The sequence below is a fragment of the Camponotus vicinus genome, unplaced genomic scaffold (assembly GCF_025532165.1).
Source record: "Camponotus vicinus isolate PSW18456_S1 unplaced genomic scaffold, iyCamVici1.0 SCAF_11, whole genome shotgun sequence".
NCBI lineage: Eukaryota > Metazoa > Arthropoda > Insecta > Hymenoptera > Formicidae > Camponotus > Camponotus vicinus.
Window position 1 is genome coordinate 13,732,476 of NW_028141947.1, and position 27,992 is coordinate 13,760,467.

The 27,992-nt window shown below is 34.4% G+C and overlaps 2 protein-coding genes across 14 annotated transcripts; one reads left to right on the forward strand and one right to left on the reverse strand.

Annotated features, from left to right (window-relative positions):
- The first annotated feature begins 245 nt into the window (after nt 1-245).
- Nucleotides 246-22,776, forward strand: Ninac (STKc_myosinIII_N_like and MYSc_Myo21 domain-containing protein ninaC). Its single transcript, XM_083083015.1, has 25 exons — nt 246-399; nt 4,152-4,413; nt 4,524-4,705; nt 7,468-7,572; nt 12,561-12,946; nt 13,043-13,133; nt 13,271-13,366; nt 13,437-13,622; nt 13,868-14,056; nt 14,125-14,324; nt 14,710-15,050; nt 15,170-15,380; nt 15,511-15,652; nt 15,837-16,283; nt 16,493-16,779; nt 16,912-17,171; nt 17,293-17,361; nt 17,662-17,840; nt 18,066-18,280; nt 18,480-18,580; nt 18,884-19,107; nt 19,686-19,867; nt 19,971-20,055; nt 20,657-20,979; nt 22,011-22,776. The coding sequence occupies exons 2-24, from the start codon at nt 4,194-4,196 to the stop codon at nt 20,963-20,965; spliced, it is 4,707 nt and encodes a 1,568-aa protein (XP_082939141.1). The 5' UTR covers nt 246-399; nt 4,152-4,193; the 3' UTR covers nt 20,966-20,979; nt 22,011-22,776.
- LOC145962133 (uncharacterized) lies at nt 10,369-27,990 on the reverse strand. Of its 13 annotated transcripts, none has more exons than XR_014435828.1 (8): nt 27,646-27,986; nt 26,392-26,832; nt 26,204-26,306; nt 22,198-22,631; nt 21,879-22,097; nt 18,911-19,054; nt 18,478-18,556; nt 10,369-11,584 (listed from the first exon to the last, which is right to left on the reverse strand). XR_014435828.1 is itself a non-coding variant. In XM_083083018.1 (6 exons), the coding sequence occupies exons 1-5, from the start codon at nt 27,823-27,825 to the stop codon at nt 21,879-21,881; spliced, it is 1,377 nt and encodes a 458-aa protein (XP_082939144.1). In that variant the 5' UTR covers nt 27,826-27,986; the 3' UTR covers nt 10,369-19,054. The 13 variants fall into 13 exon arrangements, 3 of the variants coding, with proteins under 3 accessions (XP_082939144.1, XP_082939146.1, XP_082939147.1); XR_014435826.1 differs by having other exon boundaries at nt 10,369-12,181; XR_014435822.1 differs by having other exon boundaries at nt 10,369-13,059.
- Nucleotides 27,991-27,992: the final 2 nt, after the last annotated feature.

Here is a 27,992-nt window from a genome sequence, read left to right on the forward strand (position 1 = left end):
TCCACGTGGCGCGGAGAATTCTCGATAGAACTCAAAACGCAATTCTATTAACGATGAATAAAAGAGAATATCTTTCCGAGGGAAGAGGATAGAAAAGGATGTAACGGAACAAACGGCAGTCTGTCGAGTGAAATCAATGAGCTAACAGGCTTGCGCGGAGTTAGACAGCTAATTAAGTCGGCATTATTGGATCAAGGAAGCCAAGCATCGCGCTCGCATCCCTCGCCACGTAGATCGCAGCCGGCCACCCTACACAAATACGTTCGTAGTACACTTAGTCGTAGTTCAGGCCGCGCTGAAAGGGTGAACGCCGCGGGGCATGACGACCTGCCAAACGTGTTTTAATTAGAGGTGAATTCCGTTGTGCGCGGGATTACTCGAGAGAACGGCGTTCCTTAAGTAAGTACAATTTTCGCACGCCCTTCTCTCTCTCTCTCTCTCCTCTCTCTCTTCTCTCTCTCTCCTCTCATCGTTATTATATTTACTATATCGCGAATGTGAAAGCCACGCGAGAAAAAAGCCCCCCATAACGAGAAATAATAAAGTCAAAGAATGACAAATGTATATATTACCTGAAAAATAATACGTGCCCGAAGTCCAATATCAATACGGATGGAAACGAAGTGTGTCAATCTAACAGAGCTTCACCGAGTTATGATATGTAACACACATAATCTTATTTTTTTCTTTTACTTGAATAATACAAGAAATACTATTATATTGTTAATTAAATATAATAGCCACTAAGTTTTTATAGTAGTTATGTATTATATCGGTGAAACGGAATAAGGGGGAGAAAACCGAGGAAAGGCTGGAAAGAAAAGCGAATCCAAGAAAACATGTCGAGAAGTTAAATGTTGCATGAGTTTCAACGAACACCGACTAGATTCCAGGTATCAATTAGCCCGTTGACAGATAACATATGATCGGTGCGATTTTTCGTGACGAAAACGCGAGAGCTGCAACACCTCGAGCGCGGAATCTACAAACAGAAGGCTGTGACAAGCTTTATCTACTGAAAGCATCGATCGTTGAGCATCTGTAAAAGGGACAAGATACGAAGCAAAAAAGGACTGTGTAAGGTGTCGTGCCTCTGAGAGCTCTTACGCCGCGAGTAGTTCAAACCAGTATGCGGAAAGACTCGATCCGTATGCTTCCTTCCTTGCAAGGAGCTTGCACCAAGAAAATAATACAGATCTAAACTATAAAAAAAATTGGAGAAAGAGAAAAGAATATTTTTGGAAAAGAAATCAAATAAATAACTCGTGCAAACTTTATATATTGCAATATTTAAAAATTTTTATATAATATTTGAACGATTTTTTTTTTACTTAATTACAGAAATAATCAGAAAATAATTTATTAAATCTATGTCGTTCTCGCGTATTTTTCACAATCAGAAACTTTAAACATTTATAATATTCGAGATTCAATTTTGTAGAAACTAAACGAAAACTCTCTAGACATTCTAATTATTATGATAGTCAATTGATCGCAAGAGAAAAGCAAGGCATAAATAATTATGCATTATGCGAGTACATGATTCTTACATAAGTACGGAAGAGACGTGAGCGAGCGTCCACTTGTCAGTGGTTCACCGTAGTGCTTTTCGTCGAGAGGAGTGTCGAACCCTTTTCAACTGGTCCCGGATCCGGTCAAACTCGAACCATATTCGTTTTCGGTCTACCTCCTCCCCCAAGTCTCCTCTTTTTTTCTTTACTACTACCGTTGCCGTTTCTTCTCACGGATTCACGGTGCTAACATTCCATCGTGGCGAACGACAATTCTCCAAGCCCTAACAGATATCGACTTTCCCACAGTTGCTTTTTCGAGAAACGAACGCGTGTCTTCCCTCCTCTGCAATTTCGCAGAAACGAATGACGGAAGACCTATTGATCTCTATTTTGACGGCAACAATTAATTGTACGAGAGATACAACTAGGAGCTAAAATTAGAATAGCAGTTGTCTTGCAACAATTACATTATCTACGTATCTACTCAACTATATATTGCGCAATTAAATTTAATATTTTCAAAAGGTTATTAAAATTTATAATAATTATTTTATAATTATAATAATTATATTATTTTATAATCATATTATTTTTGAAAACAATACAAACAGCATTATACTAATTCTTTTTAATACTGATAAAAACACAAGATATTAAAGCAATATTTATATCTGTTCGACAATAATAATTCCTAAAAAGAATCGATTATTCAAGTTCGCGTACGTTCTTATTAATCGGTTCAATATGAAACAATATAAGCGAGGAGCAAGCTGGTCAATTTCTCAGAAAGAAAGGAAATCTGAAAAGATCAGACTAAGCCCTATTAACAGATACTTCGCAATGGTTCCTCGTAAATATCTCGCGAAACTTTCACAAACGCGCATTTCGTCATCCTGCAGATCTTGCTTCCTTTTAAAGAAGTGCTCGAGTCCACCTCAGACGTTTAATACGCAGAAGAGGTCGAAGCGAAGAGGGCGAGAAGCAGTGGAAAGAGCAAATGACAGATCGAGTGACGCGGAGAGCTTTTTTTTGAAATCGCGAGGTCCGTTCTCGTCTACCTCCTTCTCCCGTTTCTCCTCTCCTTCTTCATTGTCTCGCGACGTGCAGTCAAGCATCAATAATTTAGCGCCTACCGTATCAATAAACCGACACTGATGCGAAGCGAGAAGAGGAGGGAGGGTGCAAAGGGGAGAGACAGAGGCAGGAAGATCCCCGAGGGCGCCGAGATTTAACAGAAGCAGGGGGAGGAGTTGAAAGACGGAACTGAACGTCCTACGGATCGAGTTTCTTACGATCGTTCACATATAGTCAGGGACGCGCCGTCCTCTCGCTCGAGTCGCTCTCCTTCTCTCGGACTCGATTACAAGCAGCAAGAAGCGGCATTACACGGGACACGTCGCGCCGACAAATCGACAGATTATGCCGAACGGGCGCCGACTGGGAATAAATGAATTGGCTAACGACGTGTGATTTCTCTCTGTTCTCACCCTACGTATCGGCGTAGTTTCCTCGCCGATCTGCGTAAGGATTTATACGAGTTCGCAGAGATGCGAAAATACATGTCGAGAAAATGGAAATTAATTTTTTTGTAGGTATTCGGAAGTGTTAATTAACCATCACAAATAAGGCAAATAAGAAAATTGACTAAAGCAATAATAGAACATCTTGAAATACATATAAGATCTACAAGTTTAGTATTCGATGTAAATTCGATTCTAATGATTATGCATATTAAAATTATGCATTATTATGCATTATAAAATTAATAATTTTTTTTTAGAATAAATATTAATATTTGCGAACAGGTGAGGAAACAAATATGTTGCTCGTAAAAATAAAATTTAGACATATTTTGATAAATAAAATGTTACGCTACTCCAAAAATATATATTTTATTCCAATTAATTGCAAATATTTATTGACGCAAAAATAATAATAATAAGCTAAGTTTAACGTTCTTATAAAAAATTTTAATTATTTGTCATGTACATAGACAGAGAGAGAGAGAATCATACATATACAGTCCCACCATATATTTCGACGGATGTGTCTTAATTGTTTGAGTAGAAGGAATTCGATTAGATCGCGGCATACAAAGGCTTAATATAATTCGATTAAACGTACGACCGATAAATAGGCAGGGATGCGAGTCAGGTTCGTAACCGACAACGCCTTCTCGATCCTTTTCTCGTTGCATCCTTCTTCGACAACGCCTGCCGAAGCTTTCAGGAAGCAAGCTACTAATTAACGATTACCATTCGTTCACGGGAAGAGAGAATATAATTAGCACTCACTGAGATGCGCTGCTAAAACATTCGACCGGGTCGGCAGATCCTGACTCTTAAAATATTCCAAGAACATCCGGAGAGTCATCGCTTCAATTCCGCGGCTCAGTCATGAGAAAGAGGCGTTGATAATGATTTTTCAAGGATGCAAAAAGGGCGTTGAATATTTTTCTTGATGTTCACGTCCAATAAATAATAAATTTCTGAAAAAGACATATGTACACGTGTATTATATAGCATTGAATGGCATATCGCTAATTTCGAATTATATAAAATATATATAAATTATACAATGTAAACATTTACTATTTTTATATTGTTATATTAATAATATTTCGTCTATTTTTTGCAGAGAATCTATATAGAAATATTTCAGACATTGTTTGTCGGCAAGATGAACGATTTTGGTTACGGCAAAGCAAGTAACGATCGATACGGTAATAATCGAAATGAACGAATGAAAATGGAAAATCGGAGTAAGAACCAAGACACAGGATCTGGGACTCTTAAACGATTGGATAGCATTCAGGATCCAGGAAAAAGATACGCGTTGAAGGATTGTATCGGTGTTGGCGTATACGGCGACGTGTACGAGGGAATTGATCAGCAAGCCGGTACGCAATAAAAAGATCAAGTACAATATAAAATAGCATAGAAAAATTATAATCTGTAGCCAAAAATAATTGCACAGAAATAAACGCGATACATATCGATTATGTTTCAGGAAATAAAAAGGTCGCCATCAAGATTCAAAAGCTCACGCCGGAAACGCAGTCTCTGATTGTGGAGGAGTATCGAATTCTTCGCGATTTCTCCGGTCATCCGAATCTCCCGGATTTCTACGGAATATATCGCAGACGATCCGCGAAGAAGTCCGAGTATGATGAGATATGGTTCATTATAGAGGTAAGCGTTAGACTATAAAATTAAAATGATTAATCATCTCAAGTTTAGTAGATTTATATTTTTGTAATTCGCTTGTTTATTTTTAAATCTATTATTCACTTTTGCTACATTAAATCTCGTAAAGATTGTTGATATAGAAATAAAATTACTATACCTAATATTTATCTGGTTCTCTTCAAGTTTCTTAAAAAAATTGATCATCTTAATATAACAATCTATTTCTATTCTCCATAAAAAAATTTACATACATCTTATGATATAAAAAATGGCTCATTGTTAACTACGAATAGTCTGACCATAGCTCGATTAGTACCAAAGATGTATTATTATCGTCGCAATTATTGTTATTATTACACCGAAGGTCGAAATTCCTATCGACGCCGCGCGATATATCCATAATGCGTTTCTTTTAACATCGTAATTCTCCAATAAGAGTGAGAAGAAAAGAAAGGGAGAGGGAGGGAAAGAGAAAGAAAAAAAAACAGAGATGCAGAACGAAAGATGAAGGCGGCATGAAGGAGACAGGGGTGGAGGAGAAGGGGAGAAAGCGAGGCCAGAAGTGAGGGTTTGCCCCGTGTATATCCGTGCTCAGGACCCGGAGGCAATTTCAAGCATTTGAGCGTCGAATACATGGATAATTTACGACACGCGCGCTCCCATTAAACAATCATTAAACTCGTTCGTGTACGCAGGTGAGGCCCGGCACGTCGCAGCCCTAATTTACGGACGGACCACCGCGGTGTGTGTGCCCGAAACATTATTATTTATCTCGGGTAAAGCGACGATAGTTGACGTAATACGTGCGCTCGAAGATCGGCCGAGTTATCTTGAGCGCCTTTTCGGTCACGCCTTTATCGTTCGATGCACAGAACGTCTCTTGAAGGAACCGCACATCGATTTTCTTTTTTCATAAACTTTCTTTTCGCAAAATTTACGTAACTGTACACAGTGAAATATGATGTACCTCCTTTTGCATTGACGTTGGGAATTATACTGTCATAAAGAAGCATGAAATATTTTTTAAATATTAATAAAAAATATAAGTAAATAAAAGAGTATATCATCCTCTAATTTCTCCATTATTTTAATCTAGATTGATAAGATATACTCATTGTTAGTATTTTCGCTTGAAAAAATGTGCAAATAATTTAATTCACAAATATTTCTAAACATATTTATAAGCGCGAGAGCATGTTTTGGAATTTAAAAACATATACTCTTAATTTGATTTATAAGTATTTAATCAATCTACTATCACATGTGTATTTAACACGTCCAATGAGTTTTTTAAAATTTTTACATGTTTTCGACTATCCATATATTCTCCCTCTCTCGTGTTTCGCATATATTTAAGACGCGGGAACGCGCCAAAAAACAAGAAATCCTCTGAATCTCACGATCCACTTTGAACTCGCATGCGAAGCTCAGAGACGGGCTAAGTATCCGCAACGAAGAAACGTAATGAGTCGCCGGTCGCTACGTTAAGCTCGCTGATTGCTCGTTGCCGGAGATTACACGCAATAAAGACGCAACGGACCGCGACGGCCGGTGCCGCGAGATCGAGAGAAAACGTCAGACAGCATCTCGCGTCGATGGTGTATCGTGGACCAAACAGCAGTTTTGTAAGTCAATCGGCTTTAAGTCGGTTCGGGCAGAAACGAGCGCTGAAATTTTGAAAAAAAAGATGGGAAGGAAGGAGAAAGAGAGAAAGGAAGAGAAAGAGAGAACACACAATGACAATGCAAAGATTTATCACCGGTGGTATTTCATATCGGACGAGTTTTATGGTCGTGTAAGCTTTGATAGAGCCCCTCGCGATATGCGTAGGAAGGGTCGCGACGAGATGCTCATTTATACACGACATTGAGTTTATTGAATCGCATTGCAACATCCAAAAAAAAAAAAGATTTATCGCCGCGATCACGATTAACCCTAGCAAAGAGAACCATATTTAAGACACCTGAATCATGAGCTAATAAAATCTCGAGATATTTTTACGTAAAATGCAATTTTCTTTGAAAGAAAAAATAATCTTATAAATATATTTTTTAATCTTTGGATAAGAAAATGTAAGCACGCATTAAAACCACGAAAAAAGGTAACATCTGTGTTACGATCCGCGGTTCACACGAAACCGTATTCTGAGATAATGCGTGGACGAAGCGTGCTAGATCACGTTTATTCAAAATTACCGCACGTTTCAGGTAATTGTAGATATATGAGTTTATTACGCTTTGAATATAAGTTCTCCAGATTTAATTCCTGCAAACATCAACTACGAGAATCCTTCTCCGACTGGATTAACTTTTGTTTGTAAAAAGCGTAAGAAATAAAAAATTATTAAATATCCGTAATGAGTTCTTTTTATTCAAGTGTTTGTTAAGATATTTTGAAAACAATTTTTTTTAAATTTCAAGAATTTTTAAAAATTTTAAAGAAAGACGAATATTTGCGAAAATGAATACATACAAATACGAAATATAATTTCTAATCTCATATATTATAATTCAAATTATTTCCGCAATTAGAATGACGTTTCAATTAATATTCATGTAAAGAAAAAGATTGATAATTATTACGTAAAATCATTGCATTAGTATGAAAGAGAGTTCGTGTTGTTTTTTCTTTTCATAATACTTGTAATACTTTTAAGTATTTACGCGTTAAATGAACACAAATCTACTGTTCGCTCTTTTCATCCAACTATATTTTGTACTCCGAAATTATATGAAATTATAATTAACTATCATTATATATTATAGTTCTGCGAGGGAGGAACGGTTTTGGATCTTGTTCGCGGGATGATCGCAAGTGACAAAAGAATGCGAGAGGAGCACATTGCCTTTATCTTGAAGGAAGTGATCAAGGTAAATTATATAATATATTAATGTAGACACATACATACATACATATAATATGAATATTGTATATATCACAATATTTTTTCATATATTGTTTTTTTTTTCGATACATTACTTTGCTTAAATTATCAATTTGCGATCAAAATCTATTTTACGAAACAAACTACGAAGCGATTTTAAATATAGAGAATATGATATTTTCAACGTAATTATAAAAAATCCATGACAAAAAATGTATTCATGCGAAGCAAACTTACATAAAATTACTTTATTACCGTAAGAGAATATAGCTAAAACGACGATATAAAAATTCAAGTAACTCAAGCAAAAACTAATTACCGTCATCGAAATATAGACTTGAAAAAAAAACATAGTACAAAAATTAAAATTAATTAACCGAGGTACGGCGCACGGTGACCATCGAGATACTTTCGGTAGGAAGCACGTCTTGCATAAGACGATTAATAATAAATCATTGATGTTATAACGCAAGAAAAAGTCTGGCTGACCGAAAACAAGCACGCTCGATTAAGGTAATTAGTTTTTGCCTGAGATACGGAGCGATATATACGGTAGCCGAGAAAGATGGTCGTCGCAAAATGTTCAGCAAAATTATGTCGCGACTTAACCGTCACCATATTTCTCGCTATCCTTCATTATTCTCTCTCCTTCCACCGCCTTTCCTCCCCTCAAAATATAGAGAATATAATAAGTAAAATAAAGATATATTACCTAGAAAAGCTGGTGAACCCGGAGGGGCAAGGGGGGAGGGGGCAACAGAAGTGATAGTAACCACGGCAATGGAGATTCGCGTTGTTACGGTACAATTATGTGCTCGATGGTATGTCTCGGCGAGATGCTTTTATTCCACGGCAGATTATCCCGCTGATTACAGAAGACGCATTGGCACCGATTTAACTACTCACGCACTGAACTCGTGCAACAAACAATTAAAGAGAGCACAGAAAAATCGAGTACATTTCGCGCGCGTTCTATAATGGCGGACTCGTTCCCACCAACTAGTTCCCATCGATAAGTAATTATAATAGAGGGCGCACTGCACATTACGAACTTTTCGAAGCTTTATTTAACTGACCAATCAGGAAAAATTGTTGCTCCTTCCGTCAATTAAACGTTTCGAAATATTCGTAGCATTTCAGGGGAGGTGTTTATAATTTTTTTGACAATTATCATAACATCGAAGCTGATTTCTGAACGTCATATATATACGTTCGCGCGAATTTGAAGCGTAATTTTTGAAGAGAAAATAAAAATACATACATGCAAGCGACTTATTTTATGTTTTTAGAAAGTTTATATATATTTTCGTAATTTTTCAAATAAAAATTTAAATCTGTGATTCTTAAATCAGTATATATTTCTAAGCACTTTTATCTGTTCAAAAATATGAAAGAAAATTGTATATTATAAAATATTTGATAATTTAATATTTGCTATTTTTCTGTAAGATTGAATGTACAATTACGTTTATATAAAATATTTAATGATATGATTATCTGCAGTCAAGTGTGTCAGTAATTTTAAAAAGTTAAATTTGATAATAATTTAATAGAGTTTATCCAAGATAATCAATATTCAAACTCGTTAAAAATTTTCATATATTTTACACGTGTATTCAATTAAATTTATAAACAGAAATAAATAGAATTGAGATTATAAATAATACAAAAATTCCTGAGATTAACGGAGATGTATAGATGCTGCACGTAGAAATTACAATAAGACAAGTGAACTGCTTTGCTAATTAACTTCCGCAAATGAGAGTTCCCTCTTGATGATCTTCTCCCTCATACAACTATCCCTGCATCTACTCAAAATGAAACACAAAGGCTGCTGCCTCATCCTCTTCTCTCGCGCTTACATTCACGTCTATTTTCATTCTAACAATTTTGTTTTATGTAGTGAAAATAATTTATGTCAGACATTGAAACAACTATGTTCAATATAGACAATATAAAAAATAAAATGCATATCTAATTTTATTTTTACCAATTAATTCATCTGTATCTTACCGTATCTACCGATCTTATGTAAAGATCAAGTAGTACTTTGATATTTTATCAAAATGTATATACGAGTAAATTAACAAATTTGATAAAGAATAAAAAATAAAACAGTCATATCTTTATCGCAACAAGGCAATTTATATCCTGTAAAATATCCATTTTTTTATTTGGATTATTAATATTAATACAGTTAACATCGCGATAAATTTAAACCACTGCATTAAGTGAATATTATCTTTGTTTACAACGATCATAAAATATAAGTCGTGCCATTAATTTTTCCACGAGAATTTTGAAAAAGGAAAAAATAGGAACTGACGTAGAGTAATTGGCAAAATACAAACTGTTTCCGTTCAGAAACGCGAATAAGACACGAACTGAGACAAATGCTCGAATAAGAAAGACATAAATACAGGTAAAGCAATAAAGGAGAAAGAATGATTCGAGGAGGAACGAAAAGTTAAACATCCTTCCGTTTTAGACTGCTATGATTTTGCTTAATAGTTAATGATCACGGCAGACGGATTCGCTTATTTACAATGATACTGCCTTCCATGATTCCGGTCTCTCCTAGGAGGTCGAATAATTGGCGAGGATATCGTGCTCATTTCTCAACCGACTTAAGAAGTGCGTATTAAAGGAAAAATAGAGACGAGAATTGAAAGAAAAAAAAACGAATGACACTGAGACACGCAGCAGGATGAAACTTAAGTGACTGCTTCCGCTTCGATTCGTGTGTGTCATTGATTTTTCCTTGCTTGTGTTCTGCTTCTGATTATTTCTTTCTTTATTTATTATCATTTCTGTTTATGGAACAAAGATGTATTTTAATTATAATCACACAAAAAGGACGAAACAATTAAGTCAATAGATAAAGTTTTGTGAGGCGATATTACTGTACTATTGGTATATTATTTTAAAAATAACTAATTTATATAATTTCTTGATATTTCTCTTTTGTTTTATATTTTTGATATTATATAGTAATTAAGTAAAAAAATATTATACTAAAAAAATTATTAAAAGAAAAATCTCTCAAAAATAAATTTGTTAGCGAACTTGTTATTAAATTAACTAATAAAAATAATTTGTTTTATCTTTATCAAACTGTAAACTGCAACACTTATGTTATAAATACCAGTACACAGATTTGTTCCATTGACTGTATGTCTATTTTAATCGTTATTTGATCGCTACATCATCATAACTATAGACTAGTACTAGATATAAACATCACGAGCTGTTAAACGGTAAGCGTTTAAAATACATCATTACTGTCATGTCTTCTGTACCGGTACAAGATAAGCGGGCAATAAGACAGGATCGATGAGTACATTACAGCACCGTCTTTACCTTCTTCAAGATATTTCCATTTACGTTATTATAAAGCCTAACATATATTATTTAGTTATCAAAGTCAATCTAATTAAAAGGAGGAAACGTATGGTTGTTCTAAATTGATAAACTATCAAAAGTCTCGCAATATCAGCGACGAACACTTCCTCTTTCGAATCTCGATGTTTCTCCTGAAATCCACATCTCTCATCATAGGTTCACCGAAAGGGCACGACGCGTATAATGGGGCCCGGCATTCTTTCTCTCGCGAGTGGCTCTCTCATGGTTCATGGCGATAATATTTACGATCCAGGTAGTTTATCACTAAATCATTATGTGGGTCCATACCTTTCGGGTATGCCTCGTGCACGCACAATCCGATGCCCTTCGCCACTGGGACTAGCGGTCCCCGCCATATCCTCCTCATCTCCCGAGTCCATGTCGTTCCTTTTCTGCCTTGGAAACTGCACGCAACACCCCGTCTCCCTCTTTCTTTTTCCTCCTCCTGTTCTTCTCCTCTTTCCTCACGGATACGTGTTCCATGGGCCCGGTAGCGATTCGTCCACGGTCACTCGTGCGGTAAATCAGACCACGTTGACGTTTAATGCCGGCAAATTACACGCGAAATAAATGCTCGCGAAGAGCAGTACGCAGTGCTACAAACAGAAACACAAAGAGAAAACGGATAAAGAACGAGAGACGAATGGAGGCTACTACCACTATGCTTCTTCTATATGATCGTTATATCCTGTTTAATCTTTATTCGCCAATTAACAATTCGTTCGTCCTCGAGTTTTCTTCTTATCTTTGTAACTCTTTTTTTGTATGTCATTCTGACAGCAAACACTGCAGAATGCACGTGACTATCTTATTTTAAAAATATCAAAAAATAAATGTAATAAAAATATTTGTTGAGTAAATCAATTTTGACTTAAAAGAAAATGTGAAATATTATAAAGAATTTACATTTTATTATTATTATCGATCTGATATCGATAAGTCTGAGGCATGCGAATTTATCAGAATTAAAGATCTGCAAAAGATGTATGAAAATGTCCGTGTTTATTATTGTGAGCAATTTTGCAATAACTTAGCTTTAGCTTCGGAGAATGCTCTTTGAAGCAGCTTGCTGATGAGCCTGGTATTAATGATTTCATGCCCACGCCGCGTTGAAACTGCTCATTGACTCGCGCTTGTTACGCGCTGCGAGCACGGTCGGCCACAAATTATAGATCGTTCAATTTGCAGTAAATCTATAAAAACGATTCTCGCAAGACACTGAAGGTGCCGAGTTGCCAACTTCTCTTCCGCATCGTCATATCTCAAAAATATTACATGCATGTTATTCTTGAAGATTCAACCGTTTCAGTCTACGATGTCATGCGTGATGTCATATGTAACATTTATATTGTTTGTGTTTTTTTCAATTTTAAAATTAAATCAATCAAATATTCTCTTAAGATCTATAATAAGGAGTTTTCCCTATAGAATATAATTCAACTGTAACATTTATTTATCTATTTGATCTTTCAAATATTTGTCAATGGTATAATTTCGTGATTTTGTAAAATATTAAAATATGTATAACGATAATTATTAAAATCAAATAATATATTTTTTTCTTTATTTCAGGCTTTAATCCACTTGCACGAGCACAATGTGATCCACAGAGACATCCGTGGCAGCAATATCGTCCTAACGAAGGAAGGCGAAGTGAAATTGGTTGATTTTGGACTTTCCAAGGCAATGAAAAGCGAACTCGAGAAACGGCATACCTGCTTAGGCTCACCATCCTGGATGGCGCCAGAAGTCATCAAAGGCACCAGAGCTAATAACGGATACGATAACAAGATCGACGTATGGGCAATCGGCATCACGGCGATAGAGCTCGCCGATGGCAAGGCACCCTTCGAGGACATGCATCCGACACGCGCTCTTTTCCAGATAGTCCGGAATCCACCGCCGACAGTTTACCGACCCGCCAACTGGTCGGAGAATCTCAACGACTTCATCTCGGAGTACGTGATCAATCAGATATGAAAATCTCTTTATCGTGAACAAACGTCATGTGAATGAAATGACGCGAGAATCATCGTTTGATACGTTTGTTTCAGATGTCTCGAAAAGAATCCTGAAAACAGACCATATATAGTAGAGATCATCGAACATCCCTTCCTAGCAGAGCTACCTGGGAACGATTACACGGTAAATTGATATGATATTTCAGTGTAAAAGCTATGAATTAGCAAAGAAAGATTACAGAACATGTAGATATAATTAGTCGAAGTAATTAGAAAAATGCAATGAGTAAAAAATGTAATACATGTAACATAAATTTTTAGCTGTCGCAAGAAATGAAAACATTGATGATGGATGTCTCTGAGAAGGGCAGAGAACAAAGAAAAGCAGAGTCGATAGTTCGCAACGGTTTTTTAAAGGTAACGATTGCACAAGACAAACGGATGATCAACTTAAAATGCATATTAAAAATTATAATTTGCTTAACAGACACGTAAGGATGCATCAGCGGAACAGATGTTCACGGAAGATTTGGCAGCGTTAGAGATCTTAACCGAAGATGTGATTCTGGATGAACTTTGCGAAAGACTAAAACGGGGTGAATATCACACATTTGTCGGTGATATTCTGCTGATACTCAATCCAAACGAGGAACGCGATATTTATGGTGCTTATGTAAGTCTTATGCTGAATCATCGAGTATACTCTGACCTAAAAATTTCATTCATATATATTTTTTTTATTTTCCGCTTGCCTTTAGATTTCATTTGACATCTCATTTGCGAAATATTATTTCAAATATTATTTCAAATATTATTATTAGACACAAAAAGCATTTCAAAGCGTATCTAATAACGAGATTGCAATAATCTTATATCATAAATTGTAGCATAAATCTAAACGCGCGATTTTATTTACAGCATCATATGAAATATCAATGCAAATCGCGATCAGATAACGTCCCTCACATCTATTCCGTGGCGGACAGCGCGTTTCAAGACGTTATGCATAATGAAGAACCGCAGCACATTTTGTTAGCCGGTGAGAGCAACTCTGGAAAAACGACGAATATGCTGCATCTAGTAAAACATCTCATGTTTCTCGGAAAAGTAAGTTGAACGCCCATACATTTGGTATGTAAATATAATTACGAATAATGTAATCATGTTTTTTTTAGGGTCTGCAGGACACGGGAATGAGAGTACTCCGAGCTATACAAATTATTCATGCTTTTACTAATGCGGCGACACCGCTTAATGCTAATTCCACTAGATGCATATTGCAAATACAGACGACTTTCGGCTCGACCGGCAAAGCATCCGGTGCAATATTTTGGCTATATCAATTGGAAAAGTGGCGTGTTTCCACTCGCGACAGGTAGCCTATTCTTCGACGAGATTATTTTTATTACAACACAATATTTTGCATGGATTTTTAATTTTTTTTTATTAAAGATCTTTGATTTTTTCGCAATCTTTAGTTTCATCGAAGCAAAGAATATGCCACATTCTATATTCTCATGTATAACGGGTCACTATTGCAGGCGCAAAAGCTGATAAAAAGACAATTATTTACAATTAACTTCTTACGATACGCGAAAATAGTCTAATTAACATTAAAATAATAAAAATAACGAAATATTCTAATATAATCTATATAAAATTCTGATGAAACAAAAATAGTAAAAATTTAAATTTTTTAAAAATAATATCTCAAAAATGTGCAAATAATTGTATTATAACAGTAAAATACTCTTTTGTAGAAATCAATCAAACTTCCATGCCTTTTATTACTTATACGATGGTTTCGATGCGTCAGGGAAATTAAAGGATTATTATCTACCAAATGGAAGAAGACTTCGATATCTTAGAATAACCGATAAGAATATCGAAAAGAAACGAGCGTTCAAGGTGAGAAACGATCCGGAGCACAACGCGGTCAAGTTTGAAGAACTTATAGAACATTTTAAATTTATGGATATGGAAGAGCATTGCGAAACTATTTGGAAAATCCTCGCAGCTATTCTAATACTCGGGGAGATCCGATTCGTCGAAGGCAATAACGGAGAAGCTGAATTGGACAATAACGAAGCCGCTGACAGAGGTAAAAAATTTAAAAAAATGCACTGACATTTCTCATAAAAGATTTACTTTGATGTATTAAATCGTATTAAAATACTTGTCTATTAGATGCAAAACCTGATTGGCTGTTTTAAATTGCAGTAGCCGAACTCCTTGGCTTAGACCCGAAAAAATTTATCTGGGCTCTAATTAATTATTGCTTGATTGTGAAGGGATCGGCGATACGTAGGAAACACACTTGCGAAGAGGCAAAAGAAGCACGGGATGTCATGGCGAATACTCTTTATCAGCGTTTAGTAGATTGGATAATCAACGTTATCAATTATAAGCTGTTAATGACTCGCAGCCTTTAGTAAGTTACGCAAAAGTTTCACACATTGTATAATAGATGAAACGTAGATAAAACTTTTTTCCCTCTCGATTTTTTTCTATGTGTATTGATAAATACATCTATAATATCATAATTATATTTTAATTTCCAGCGGTGACAAATATTCTATCAGTATCCTCGATTATTTTGGATTTGAATGTTTCTCAGTAAATCGATTGGAGCAACTGCTAATAAATACAATGAACGAGCAAATGCAATATTATTATAATCAAAGAATATTCACCTGGGAAATGGTAAATTTTTTTGTAAATTAGTAGATGGCTAATTTATTAAAACATATAACGTCTATAATAAATTTATAAAATTTATAAAGTAAATTAATGAAGTTACGAGCCACTATAACGAATATGTTAATGAAATCGATTACTAAAGAAAAGAATAAAAATCTATACTATATATTCTTCTTTGTGATTTTAGCAAGAACAAGATGAGGAAGATATACCCATAAAAAGATTTCGCTTTTATGATAATAAGGAAGCGGTCGATCAGCTGATGAGCAAGGAGAATGGTCTCCTGCGTATTATCGATGATGCTTCGCGACAATTGCAGGACGCTCAATACATTTTCGAGAGGATCAAAGAGCATAAGCGTGGCATTTATGTAAAGCCGGTGAGCTCGCACGAGTTCACGGTCGCACACTATACCGGCAAATTGATATACGACGCCAGCGAAATCGCAGCGAAAAATCGAGACTTTGTGCCGCCGGAGATGATCAGCACGATGAGATTCTCCTCGTGCGATGTAGTCAAACAAATGTTCATCAACAAACTGACCAAATCAGGCAATTTGACGATCGTCCATGAATCTTGTCTCGCGAAGAAAAACAAACGGAGTGCTCTTATGCAAGAATCTTCCAATTTTCGCGTGAGTAAAATGATAAGTAAATATTTAATATGTCGCAATTTTGATAACATGAATATTTTATCAATTTTAAGTCAATATTTCCTATTATTTCGAAACATTTGTATTTCAAATGTGTTAGAAATATTGAAGATGAAGAATTTTTCACAAAAACTAAACTTCTCTAGTTTGCAGCATATCAAAAAATCTTATTTATTATTTTAATTCAATAGAAATATAATACTGCGTCTAGAGGACAATATTCGCAAACTCGCAAAATGAGAACGTGTTCGTCGACATTCAGAGCGACGAGTCTTGAAATTTTGAAAAATCTTGCGATAGGTGCGGGTAGTGGTACGCATTTTGTTAGATGCATACGCTCTGACCTCGAGGATGTTCCTTGCGGTTTTTATCGGGAAGTTGTCAGACAGCAAATCAGAGCGTTAGCAGTACTTGACACAGCAAAAGCCAGACAACGCGGTTATCCATATAGGATACCTTTCCAAGAATTTCTTCGCAGGTAATTTAATTATCTTGAAAGTAATATTTTTAATCGAAACAAGTTGCAGGAAAATATGTACATATTTCAGAAAATTGAATATAAAAAAACATTCGTTCTGTTACGTGTTAAATAGATTATTTTTAATTACAGATATAAATTTCTGGCCTTCGATTTTAACGAAACAGTCGAGATGACGAAGGATAATTGTAGATTACTTCTGATCAGATTAAAGATGGAAGGATGGATTATCGGCAAGACTAAGGTCTTCTTAAAGTACTACAATGAAGAATATTTGTCACGCTTATACGAGACACAAGTAAGAAAGATCATAAAAATACAATGTATGATGCGTGCCTTTTTAGCGCGCAAAAATATTGTTTCAAAGATGAGCAACATTAAGAAAGAGATTGGTAAATATCTAAATTCGACATAAGGGAATCGTAGTTAATGCTATTTGATTATTTATATTTCGATAAATATATGTATTTATATTTTAAATGTTTCGATTAATCATAACGTGTATTATTTCAGAAAAAAGAGCGTCAATCAAGAGAAAAAATTTGCTATCAGCTGATGAAGCGGCAGTGATGATACAGAAAGGTAACTAAAAAAGTAATGATTAATTCTACATTTTGAAATTTGAAGAATGTAAGAGTTTTATACCATTTTACCTATTATTTAAGCAATATGTTCTTAAATATATTCCATAAGTAAGTTTTGATATTCCAAGTTAGATTTCAATCACATATTTATAAAATGTTTAAAAATTTGTCAAATAATGTTCAAACCATATTTCTATTCTTTCTCTCTCTCTTTCTCTTCTCTTTCTCTTCTCTCTCTCTCTCTCTCTCTCTCTTCCTATAACTTCATTATATTCATTACATTCATTATAATCACTAGCATACAGGGGACATATAGTGAGAAAAGAAATGGAGCCCTTACTGAAGGAAGAAATGGACCAAGAAACGAAAGATTTTATCAAATTCTATTACAGCAAGTGGAGATTGAAAAGTATGTTTCAAGTCCTCCTATGGTATCGTGCAGCCCGTTACCAAGATCTTGTGCAGTTTTCGCAACAGGTATTGACGAAATTACGTTATCAAGAAATTGAAACTTTAAAATATTTGCAGCAAAGCGCTTAAAAATAAACGCTTATGAATCTGTCTAATTAGATTTAACATTTTACGTTTCATAATACTATATAAATTTATTATATATATTTCTCATATACATAAAAACTTTCAATAAAACCATGAATATATAAATGAATATCAAATATAACATATTGTTTCACATATCGATAGGTTCATCTATATAATCAATCAATAGTGGCAGCGTTGAATGAGACAAATGAATTTGTATCTCTTGAAAAAATCGATCCAAACGACAAAGTAGATGCCTACAGTGAGATGAAACCCCCTCAAGTTTACAAACTACCTTTTAATTTGCAACAAGAACTATCGTACTTCGATACAAACTATATGAACGACCCCTCGAACATAAACCTTAAACGTGCAGGGTAATCGCCTAAAATATTTTTTAAATTTTGATTTTTATCTATAGCAATAATTTAAATATTGATTACAAGATATTTATAAAATTTATATGGATTGATTTCCTGCAAACATGACGTGTATATATCGAATTAAAAATATCTTATGTACAATTAAAAACACACAAATGCAAATAATGCATTTACGTTTTAAAAACACTCACAGATCTATAACATCCACGATGAGTGACGATGAGCACGAGTCTTGGGATGCACCATTACGTAGGCAAACCGTTCCTTGGGCTAACAATAACGTTAACACTAGAGGTACCTCATTATTAAATAAAAAGAAAAATTCGAACATTCTAAGAATTTAAAGCAAGTAAATATACGCATAAATTTGCTTCTTTTCTATATATTGGCTCTTATCATTATATATATTATTTATGAATTTTTTCGCTATTTTCAATTAATAAAAATGTTATTATAATATTCATATTTTATATAATATGCAATTATAAAAATAGCAAACTTAGAATACATTTTTTAAGATGAAAAAGCAAAGCAAACTTAAAAGCGATAGTAGATGCAGAAAATAAAATTCTCTTTCAATGTGATACATTTTTTTAGATGTCGAAGTTCAAACGACAAACTCACCACATCGCGTGCTCCTTCATCGTTCGTCGATCGATGGGGACCAAAGTTTGATCAACATTCCATTCACCAGGGATCCCAATGTTCCGATTCAGTGTCCACTGGAAAATCCAACTCGCCACCAGGGTGGAATTGCCGGCTTTCAAACTGCAAATAAACGTGATACCATACGATCATCCGAATCTCACATTCCTTACTCTGTAAATTTACAAATCTAGTTATTATATAATATTTATATGCACAATATTTGCTTCAATAAAAACATTTTATTTTTATTTAATATTGAAGATTAAATAATAAAGATTCAAAAAAAATAATCTCACTGAGAAGAAATTAATGTTTTTAACGGAAATACGAGAATAAAAGCTTTTTTTATATATAACAATTTTTATATATAATTTTTATATATAACAATTATATATGAGTTGAGCAAGATATATATATATATATATATATATATATATATATATATATATAATGTTTTTATTGAAGCAAATATATAAAACACATAATTGAATGATGGAGATTTATTTGCCAAATGATTAATTTGATAAGATCTTTAACATATGCAATTGTTCATAACTTTAAGCTTTTAGCTCAAAATTTTATTTTCTTGATTAGTAGTATTAAAAGTAATATATTCAGGCAAAGCTTTGAAAAGTATTATGCATCAAAAATTTACATTAAAATATATTAAAAATTTACATTAAAATACATTAAAATATATGATTACAATTCTTATAGGATATATTTTATATACAGATATTTATTTTTATAGAACAATAACGATAGTGCTGGATCAGCACGCTGCAGACAAAAAATACCACCATTCAATCAAATGCAATCCTCAACAATGCAAACTTTCAACAATTATGAATCAGATGTTCGAAACAGAAACATTGATGGAGACACAAGCTGGAAATTTGAAAATGAACTTAATCGCAATATCAACAATATTCGGTAATCATTGTTGAGATATATTTTGATATTATCATTACTAAAATAAATGATATTTCTAATTAATAAATTCTTTTTGTAGTATAATTTTTATTTTTCATTACAGTGTAAATACCATCAAAGAATTAGAAATGATCGGACATAGAAATAATAATGATGAAAATGATGATGCACCTCCGTTTAACTTTCAGGTGAAATATATTGATTTATTCACTCCACTTTTTATATACATAAATATTTTTAGCTATTTTTTTAATTATTATTATTATTAAATTTATTATTATTATTTTAATTATTATTAGAATTATTCTCTGCAATAAAATCACTCGGATTGTTATTGAAAGTTTACAGAGAATTTATCATCAATTTAAACATATTTATTTCCACAATCAATATTTATATTATTTTATTTATAAATGCAATATATTTCTGAAGCCGTATTCCGATATTCATTGCCAGTATTGAAAATCTATAGTTTACATCACGTACTATAGATTTTCAATACTGGCAGTTTATATCGAAACGCAGCCTGAATATATTAAAAATTAATCAAACTCGATATTTTTTCCTTTGATAAAAATTGGATTGTTAAATAAAATTATTAAAAAACTTATTTTCGATTTGAAATTAATCTTATATATCGTATACAATATTTATTTCATTTATTATGAAACTTCTTTAATTCGTGATTCGAAAATTATTAAGATATGTACAATAAGATATTGAAAATAAAATAATTAATAAAACTTAAAAAAAGAAATCAAATTATCCTCAAAGATACTATTATTTTAGGCGATGTTGCGGAAAACTCCTCATCAGCGTGCTTCGATGAAACGCAATCCTGTATATGAGAGCAACACATCACCGTCAATGCCAGAATCTTATCATCGCGGTAACGAAAATTTGTACAATTCGAATGTCGCCAACAAGAGTGGCGATAGTCGAGATTCACCAGAGTGGAGTCCGAACGAGATGATTCTCATGTCAGAGAAGTACGCGAAACAGGATGCATGGAATGAGAAATGCGCCAATGATGGCGATAGTGTTACTACAGAGATTGCACCAGGAATTGTCGTCAAAGGCTATGTAGCTGAGCTATAAAGCATTGAAGAAAGGTCGGTTGCATCAGTATCAATTATGTTGTATTTCAAATCTCAAATCAATCAAACTCTCTATCTCTTTCTATACTTGTCATTGCTAGAGTTGATTTGAAAAAGAAAAATCGTTAAAGTTTAATGAAAATTATCAATATCCTAATTTTCCCCTTAAACTTTAAATTCTGTCTACCAATCAAATAGTAAAATAATCTTGAATTCAGGCTTGAAGCTTGAAAACTGTCGATTACTGATATCACAAAATTGTAATCAAGCCCATCTAAACGATGGAAATACTCATTCATAGAAATTTCTGTAAAATCATTAATTATATCAATAATTATTAGACATGAATATACATATATAATTAGTATTATGGCGACTTATTTATAACAGAATATCATTTCTCTATTGATCCTCATTTCAATATTTCATTATCAATAACTGAGAATAAATATTCAATCTCATTATGAACAATTTAGTAATCAATAATTAAAGTTATATCTAGCGCAATATATGCATTTATAATAAACATGCATGATGTGGGTGAAAGAATATATAAGAGTACTGATGTGAAATAATTCACACAAAGTAATAATAATTTGTCTATACATATATCACAGTATTTTATATATATATATATATATATATATATATATATATATATATATGTATGTATGTATGTATGTATATATATATATATAATAAAAGTATATTTTATATTTATAACTATTTACAATTTTTGAATACAAGAAGATAAATTTGCATTTGTGTGAACATACATAGTTTAATCTTTAGACTATATATTATTCATTGCCATTATTCATTAATAATGTCACCGATAATGTCAATAATTTGAACAAAGTTAAAAATCATAACAAGTTTTGAATATAAAATCTGTAAATACTAATAGCAATTACCTAATCTTTATCCGATTGAGTATGTGCATTATCATGACTACAGTTTTGTTGGGAACTCTGCTTAATAATGTTAACCAGTGTATCCAATCTAGTAGGATGTGCTATTTGAAGAACCATATGCGCTTCTTCTAGAATTAAGAGACCGTTGTGTGCATCACTGGCCGATAGATTGTGCGCCGTTATCACATGTCGTCTCCAAGCCGCATGTGTGGGAAGAATCTGACAATAATGAAAATAAAATATCAAATAAATGCAAATATAATTATTAGATTCGCTTACTTCATATCCTGCGGCAAATTGGGAAACTTTGGAAACTTACTTGTAAACACCACTTGCAATTAAGAGATGGAGAGATGGTGTGAACAGCTTTTATATGTCTTCTGCGGAAGCCCCAACTCGTGTACGCCCTATCACAGAAGGGACAGGGAAACGGCGGATATGCCGGTGGATATCCACCTTTTATAGTTTCGTCCGATAAATCTGTACCGTAGGATTCAGTGAGCGCGGAGAAATTCTCAGATTGCAAAGCTCCAGGATTGAGTTTCGCAAAGAGATTCGAGGATTTCGGTTGATCTAACGCATGTTCAATATGAAGACGATTCGATGAATCGGATGGTGGGTCCTTTAATATTTTCGTGACATTCCACAGCGAACTTTGTTCAACTGTGGAATTCGGATTTCTGTTGTGCATTTCCAGGACTGGAGAAGTATTGCGAGCTTCGGCTATCACTCTCACAATCGGTTTCAATGATCCTGTAAAAAATTTCAATCTATCATTTGAATTCTCTTTATGGATGAAAATTGATAAAGATTTTTAATTTTAATCTAATTTAAAGTGATGTTCATAGCGTAAAATTAATGGAAAATATTTAGTCTTTCTGTAGAAAAAAAATTTTTGAGAAAATTATCACTTTTCTAAATATTGTAAAAAAACAGTATTTATTTTTTTTTGTATGGATACGCCATAAAGCAGTATGATAGGTACTGCGGAAATAAAGGGACAATTAAAAATGTAAAATAGGTTTATTTGCGACCAGTCGTTTGTTTCGTCTACAATAATATCGATTTAAATAATAACCGGCTCGAAGCTATCGAAATATATTCCACTGATCAACGCTGTATCGCACGTGCAACCAATAAAAACGACTCGATTTTACAAGTAAACGGAGATCAAAGAACACTTTCGCGCGAATCTTGAGGAAAGGACGCACGCGATGAGAAATCGCACATTGATTCGCAACGTATATCCTAACAGTTCGTAACGCACATTTTGTATGTGTGTATGAGTGTGACCCTCTACTGCGATTTAAATACTCTACAAGCATGTCTTAAATCACTATTCCTGTCATAACTACGGTTTCTCTTCCTTTAATTTTAAGTGTACATAGAGCAGCCGCGGTCGTGCAGCGTTACGTTACGCACGCGCGTAATCACATGACCAATACGTGTATCCTCGTATATATATACATACATATTTCATACATATACTTCTAAATGAATCGTATGCACATCCATGTATATATCGTATACATGGATGCGTAACGAATACTTATATACACGCACATCCTGTTCGTGTATCGATAATGTGTATGAGCGAGTGCGTGATGTGTGTGTATGTATATATGTGTACATATTCGAGTGCAAGAAAGAGAGAAAGGGAGACTCGCGTGCCTCCCTGATATACGCTAATTTTTTAATATCGTAACGTTTTACTATTAAAGTGAATTCTCGCATGAATATACCGCAAATAAATGACGGAATGTTACATTATTCAAGGTACTATAGGAAAAACACAAAGAGGTACACAGACAGCTGGATGATTGACCTCTCTCGTGAGCGCGTCGTGAGAAGCGTCAAAATTTTCCTTTAAATACGCGGTGTGCGAGAGCAAGAGAGAAAAAGGACAGAGATCGAACAGAAGTATCTCGAGAGATACTCTTTGATAAGGTGAAAATTAGAATAAAAATACGAAAGAGGAAGGCTTAGAATTATTCGATCGTTCGTCACGTCGAGCGGCGAACCTGAAGCGTATATAAATAACTCGATCGCGTCTACAATGCTCTTGCCTAATCACCCTGTCACCCCAAAATCTACAGTCTAAAATCACCAATCACGGATCGAAGACCGTTTTCAGTTCGATCCTATTGCACGTGCTAACTCCACGATTTTTACTCAGGATGACTGACCCGTCCGTCTCTTCTTCCCCCATAACGGCTACACGAACCTTAATGTCTACTTACATCAATTTTTTACAACGTCCTAAATGTAAAGCTGCGCGAAAGCTTCACACCGAAGAGGAACAAGCGAGGGACGAACCCCGCGACATTCGCGTAAGAACGACGAACGGGGCGACGGGCTTACAAGAACGATCCTATTCCAGCCAGTGGAAACGTTTCCGTTTGACCCCTGACCTGAAACGCCCTAGTCATTGGGTGTAGACCGAGCGCCTCTGAAACAAATACCTTTTCAGGCCCCTATTGCTAGTGTCAATTTTGGTTACGCAATTCTTCCACGCCTCCTCCCATTCGATGCTGTTAGGCGCTATACCGCTGAAGTGCAGCAGAACCTCCCGGATTAAGTGTATCTTGTTGCTGTCGAACTGCTGTTTCCCCATTTTGCCGTTGACGTTACAGAGAATCCTTTCTTCCGGCGTGAAAAGGATTTTCATGAGATCGCAAGCCAGATGATCCATCGGTCGAGACGACGCCCAGGTCGAGATTATGTCCGGGCTCGGCAGGAGATCGGCGTAAGGTAGATGCTGATACGAGTAAAGCAGCGGCTTGACGTCCGAGAATCCACTTAGTCCGGACAAGCCAGATAAACCGGAAATGTCTTCAGCAGGACTGTTCCCAGACCCTGCCACACACATCAGCACAGCGCGCTTTAGACACGGGCTGCCCCGACACACACGTGAATTACGCGCACACAATAAAGAAAATGCGAGCGAGTGTAAAGACTATAATGAAGGACCGATCACGCATCTTCCATTTCACGTATGCACTACTCACGCACATACGCTTATATGCACCGTCAATCGAGGCGTGACGCCGAAAAACCGACTTCGTTCCCATAAACTTTAACGGAAATGAAAGAAGACGCGGAGTTTACTACCAGTTTTTGCACGAGTTACAGTTATTACAAGTCAATCACGTTTTTCAGGATAACGGCAAACGATATATTATCACGCGTATCGGATATACTATGAAATATTTTTGCTGCTATGCAATGAATCACGAAAACGTTTACCATTTATTATGCTAATTACGTCGCTCTCATTGTCTTTTCAATAAAGTACTCTTTACTCGTGCACGCAATCTTTGTCTCTCACGATATAGCACAGCAAATAAAGAAAAGTGGCGCGCCAAAAAAAAAAACGAGCAGAACAGAATATGTGTGACGAAGCAAACTGAAGATTCGAAAAAGCTACGAGTTGCCGTATCAAAGAAAAAGCTTTGATACTATAGTAGCCGCCAAACATACGCAAAGATGGTGAATCAGTGTACACGATTAAATGTAGAGAGCACATGTGATAATATGAATTGTGTGTGTGATAATGAAAACAATAGAACAATACATATTAAATATATGTTATTTATATTCGGATCTCGGAAAAGCAAAATTGCCTTTGCATTAGAGATTGCAACTTATTATTTCAAATGAAAACTTTACACATAAATTAATAATGATAACACATATGCTTATCGAACTTAATGATATTCAATTGCTGATTAAGATAAACATAATAAATGCATATTAATGATTTACAAATTTGGCAAATTACTGAGAATAAGTCGCATTCTTTTTTTCAATTGATAGAATGTCGAACGAATTTAATAAAGATATTTCTTAGTAACATAATTCCACATAAAAGAAACTTTCCTTATATACAAAGATTGTAATATGAAAGTTTTGAATGTGAAAAAAAATCATACAACAAATAATGAGCCTCAATTAAATTTCCACTAAAAGAGTAATCTTCAAAAATCTTTAAAAAAATATAAAAAACGTAGAGTATGAGACATTATTCAAATATTTTGTATATATATGCTTGTACATACAAAATATTTTCAAATAGCTAATTTACTGGATTTGTATTTAATTATTATAAAATTGAAAAACATCAATAATATAGCAGTGAAAATGCAAAGAAGATTCATATTGCGTTATAATATTATAATACACAATTTTCCAACACACAAACACACAAAATATATAAGATATTTAAAGATATTTAAGATTTTAACTATATCTGTGATAGAGCATAATGGTATATGTATATTTTATAGTATATAAAATATATCTGACAAATGTTTTATGACACTAACCTTGATTCCCATCTGCTTGTCCTGTATCTAGCCTTTCTGCTGGATCTTTATCTAATGGAGACCGTTTTTGGAGATCATCTACTGCCAATTCCAATGGTTCTATCTACATTTAAATTAAATATGTTATATTATAATTATACACGCGATAAATCGTTGTTTCATTATAATTTTTTATTTTCTAAACTAACTTTCATTTCCAGACGATGATATACTGGATTTGGTAATGTTTCAGGCAACATGTACTCTCCATCCTTCCCACTTTGATCACTGGCTGCGGATTCATTTGTATTCTCTGATTGCGGTATTCTGGGTGTTAGTGCTTTCTCCAATATAGAATTATTCTGTTGTTTGCTAACTTTTTGCTTCTTTTTAGGTGTCTCTTCTTTAATCAATGGTACATCTTCAGCTACAGCCTGTTCTAATTCAGCTAATCGTTTGTAAGATTCCTTTGCAAAGATATCTCCACCAGACAAGCCCCGAATTTGCAATGTTTCTGCCGCTTTTAAAAGTGCTGGCAAATTCTTCTGTTCAATATTTACCTCTCCTTTATATATAAATATAAGTAGTGCCTCCAATTCACTAAAATGTACATCCTGAAGAATTATAACAGGATGTTGACATGGGTTTGTCTAAAAAATGAAAAAATGAAATTATTAAAATATTCATATTATATTAATATTCATATTACTATTCGTATTATTAATTGTATTTTGTGTACAAATTGTTATTCAAATTTTTTAATTACTATAATTTTTTCTTTTATTTATTTTTTATAAATTAATCATTATATAAAGTTTTTATAAAGTTTACAAATTGATTATGTCAGAAATAATTAATATTGTTTATATAATATATAATATAATGTCAAATATTCATAAAATGCATAATGCATAATAAAGATCATGGCAGAACTAATAAAATTTATATGAAAGAAATAAGAAATATAAATAAAATTATAACATTTATAAATTTAATATTTATGAATATTACAGTAATATTAAAATTAATAGAAAAAATATATCAAAATAAATTTGAATCGACTATTCGAGGTACTTGTATTTATATTATAAAACTATCATCTTACAATTAGAAAAATTATCATCATAGAAACACATTGTCATTTGTCAACAAAACCGCGATAAGCACGAAAATCGTTATGATTAAGAGCTTGGACTAAACCAACTATAATTGATAACCACGTCGTAGTCAATAATCGTGCAATTTATCTCGAAAATGATCGTGACAATCATCTCTAACCTCGACGCGAGAGTGCCTTGAAGGCTACGTGACAGCTGTCAAACGCGTTGTTGTCGTATATCACCTCGTCGAGGCAATGACAACACGCGTTCGATGCAACCGCGAAACGAGATGACAGGCCCCCCCAGGATTCGAGGAACCTCAAGAACAACTCGCGCAAGTTCGCCAACGAGAAGCGAACTCACCTGGAAGACCTTCTTGAAGAAAGGACTGCTGGCCGAGAGTATCACCTTGTGCGCCGTGAGACACTGTCCGTCACTGGCGAGGGTCACGTCCACCAGGCCCTCTTCCTCCCACAGGCTCTCGAAGCTGGTCGCGATATTGCTGAGGAAACTGTTCCACTTTAGACATATTTGACTTGACATATCGCGGCTGACGTCGGACGGTACGCTCGATGGTGTGTCGCGGACGCTATCGCACCGTGGTGTCCGCGGATCCTCTCACGCGATGACGGGGATGGCGAACGCGACAGTGGGACGGCAGTCGTGCCAGGCACGCACAAACATCGTGAGAACACCACGGCCGAGCAGCA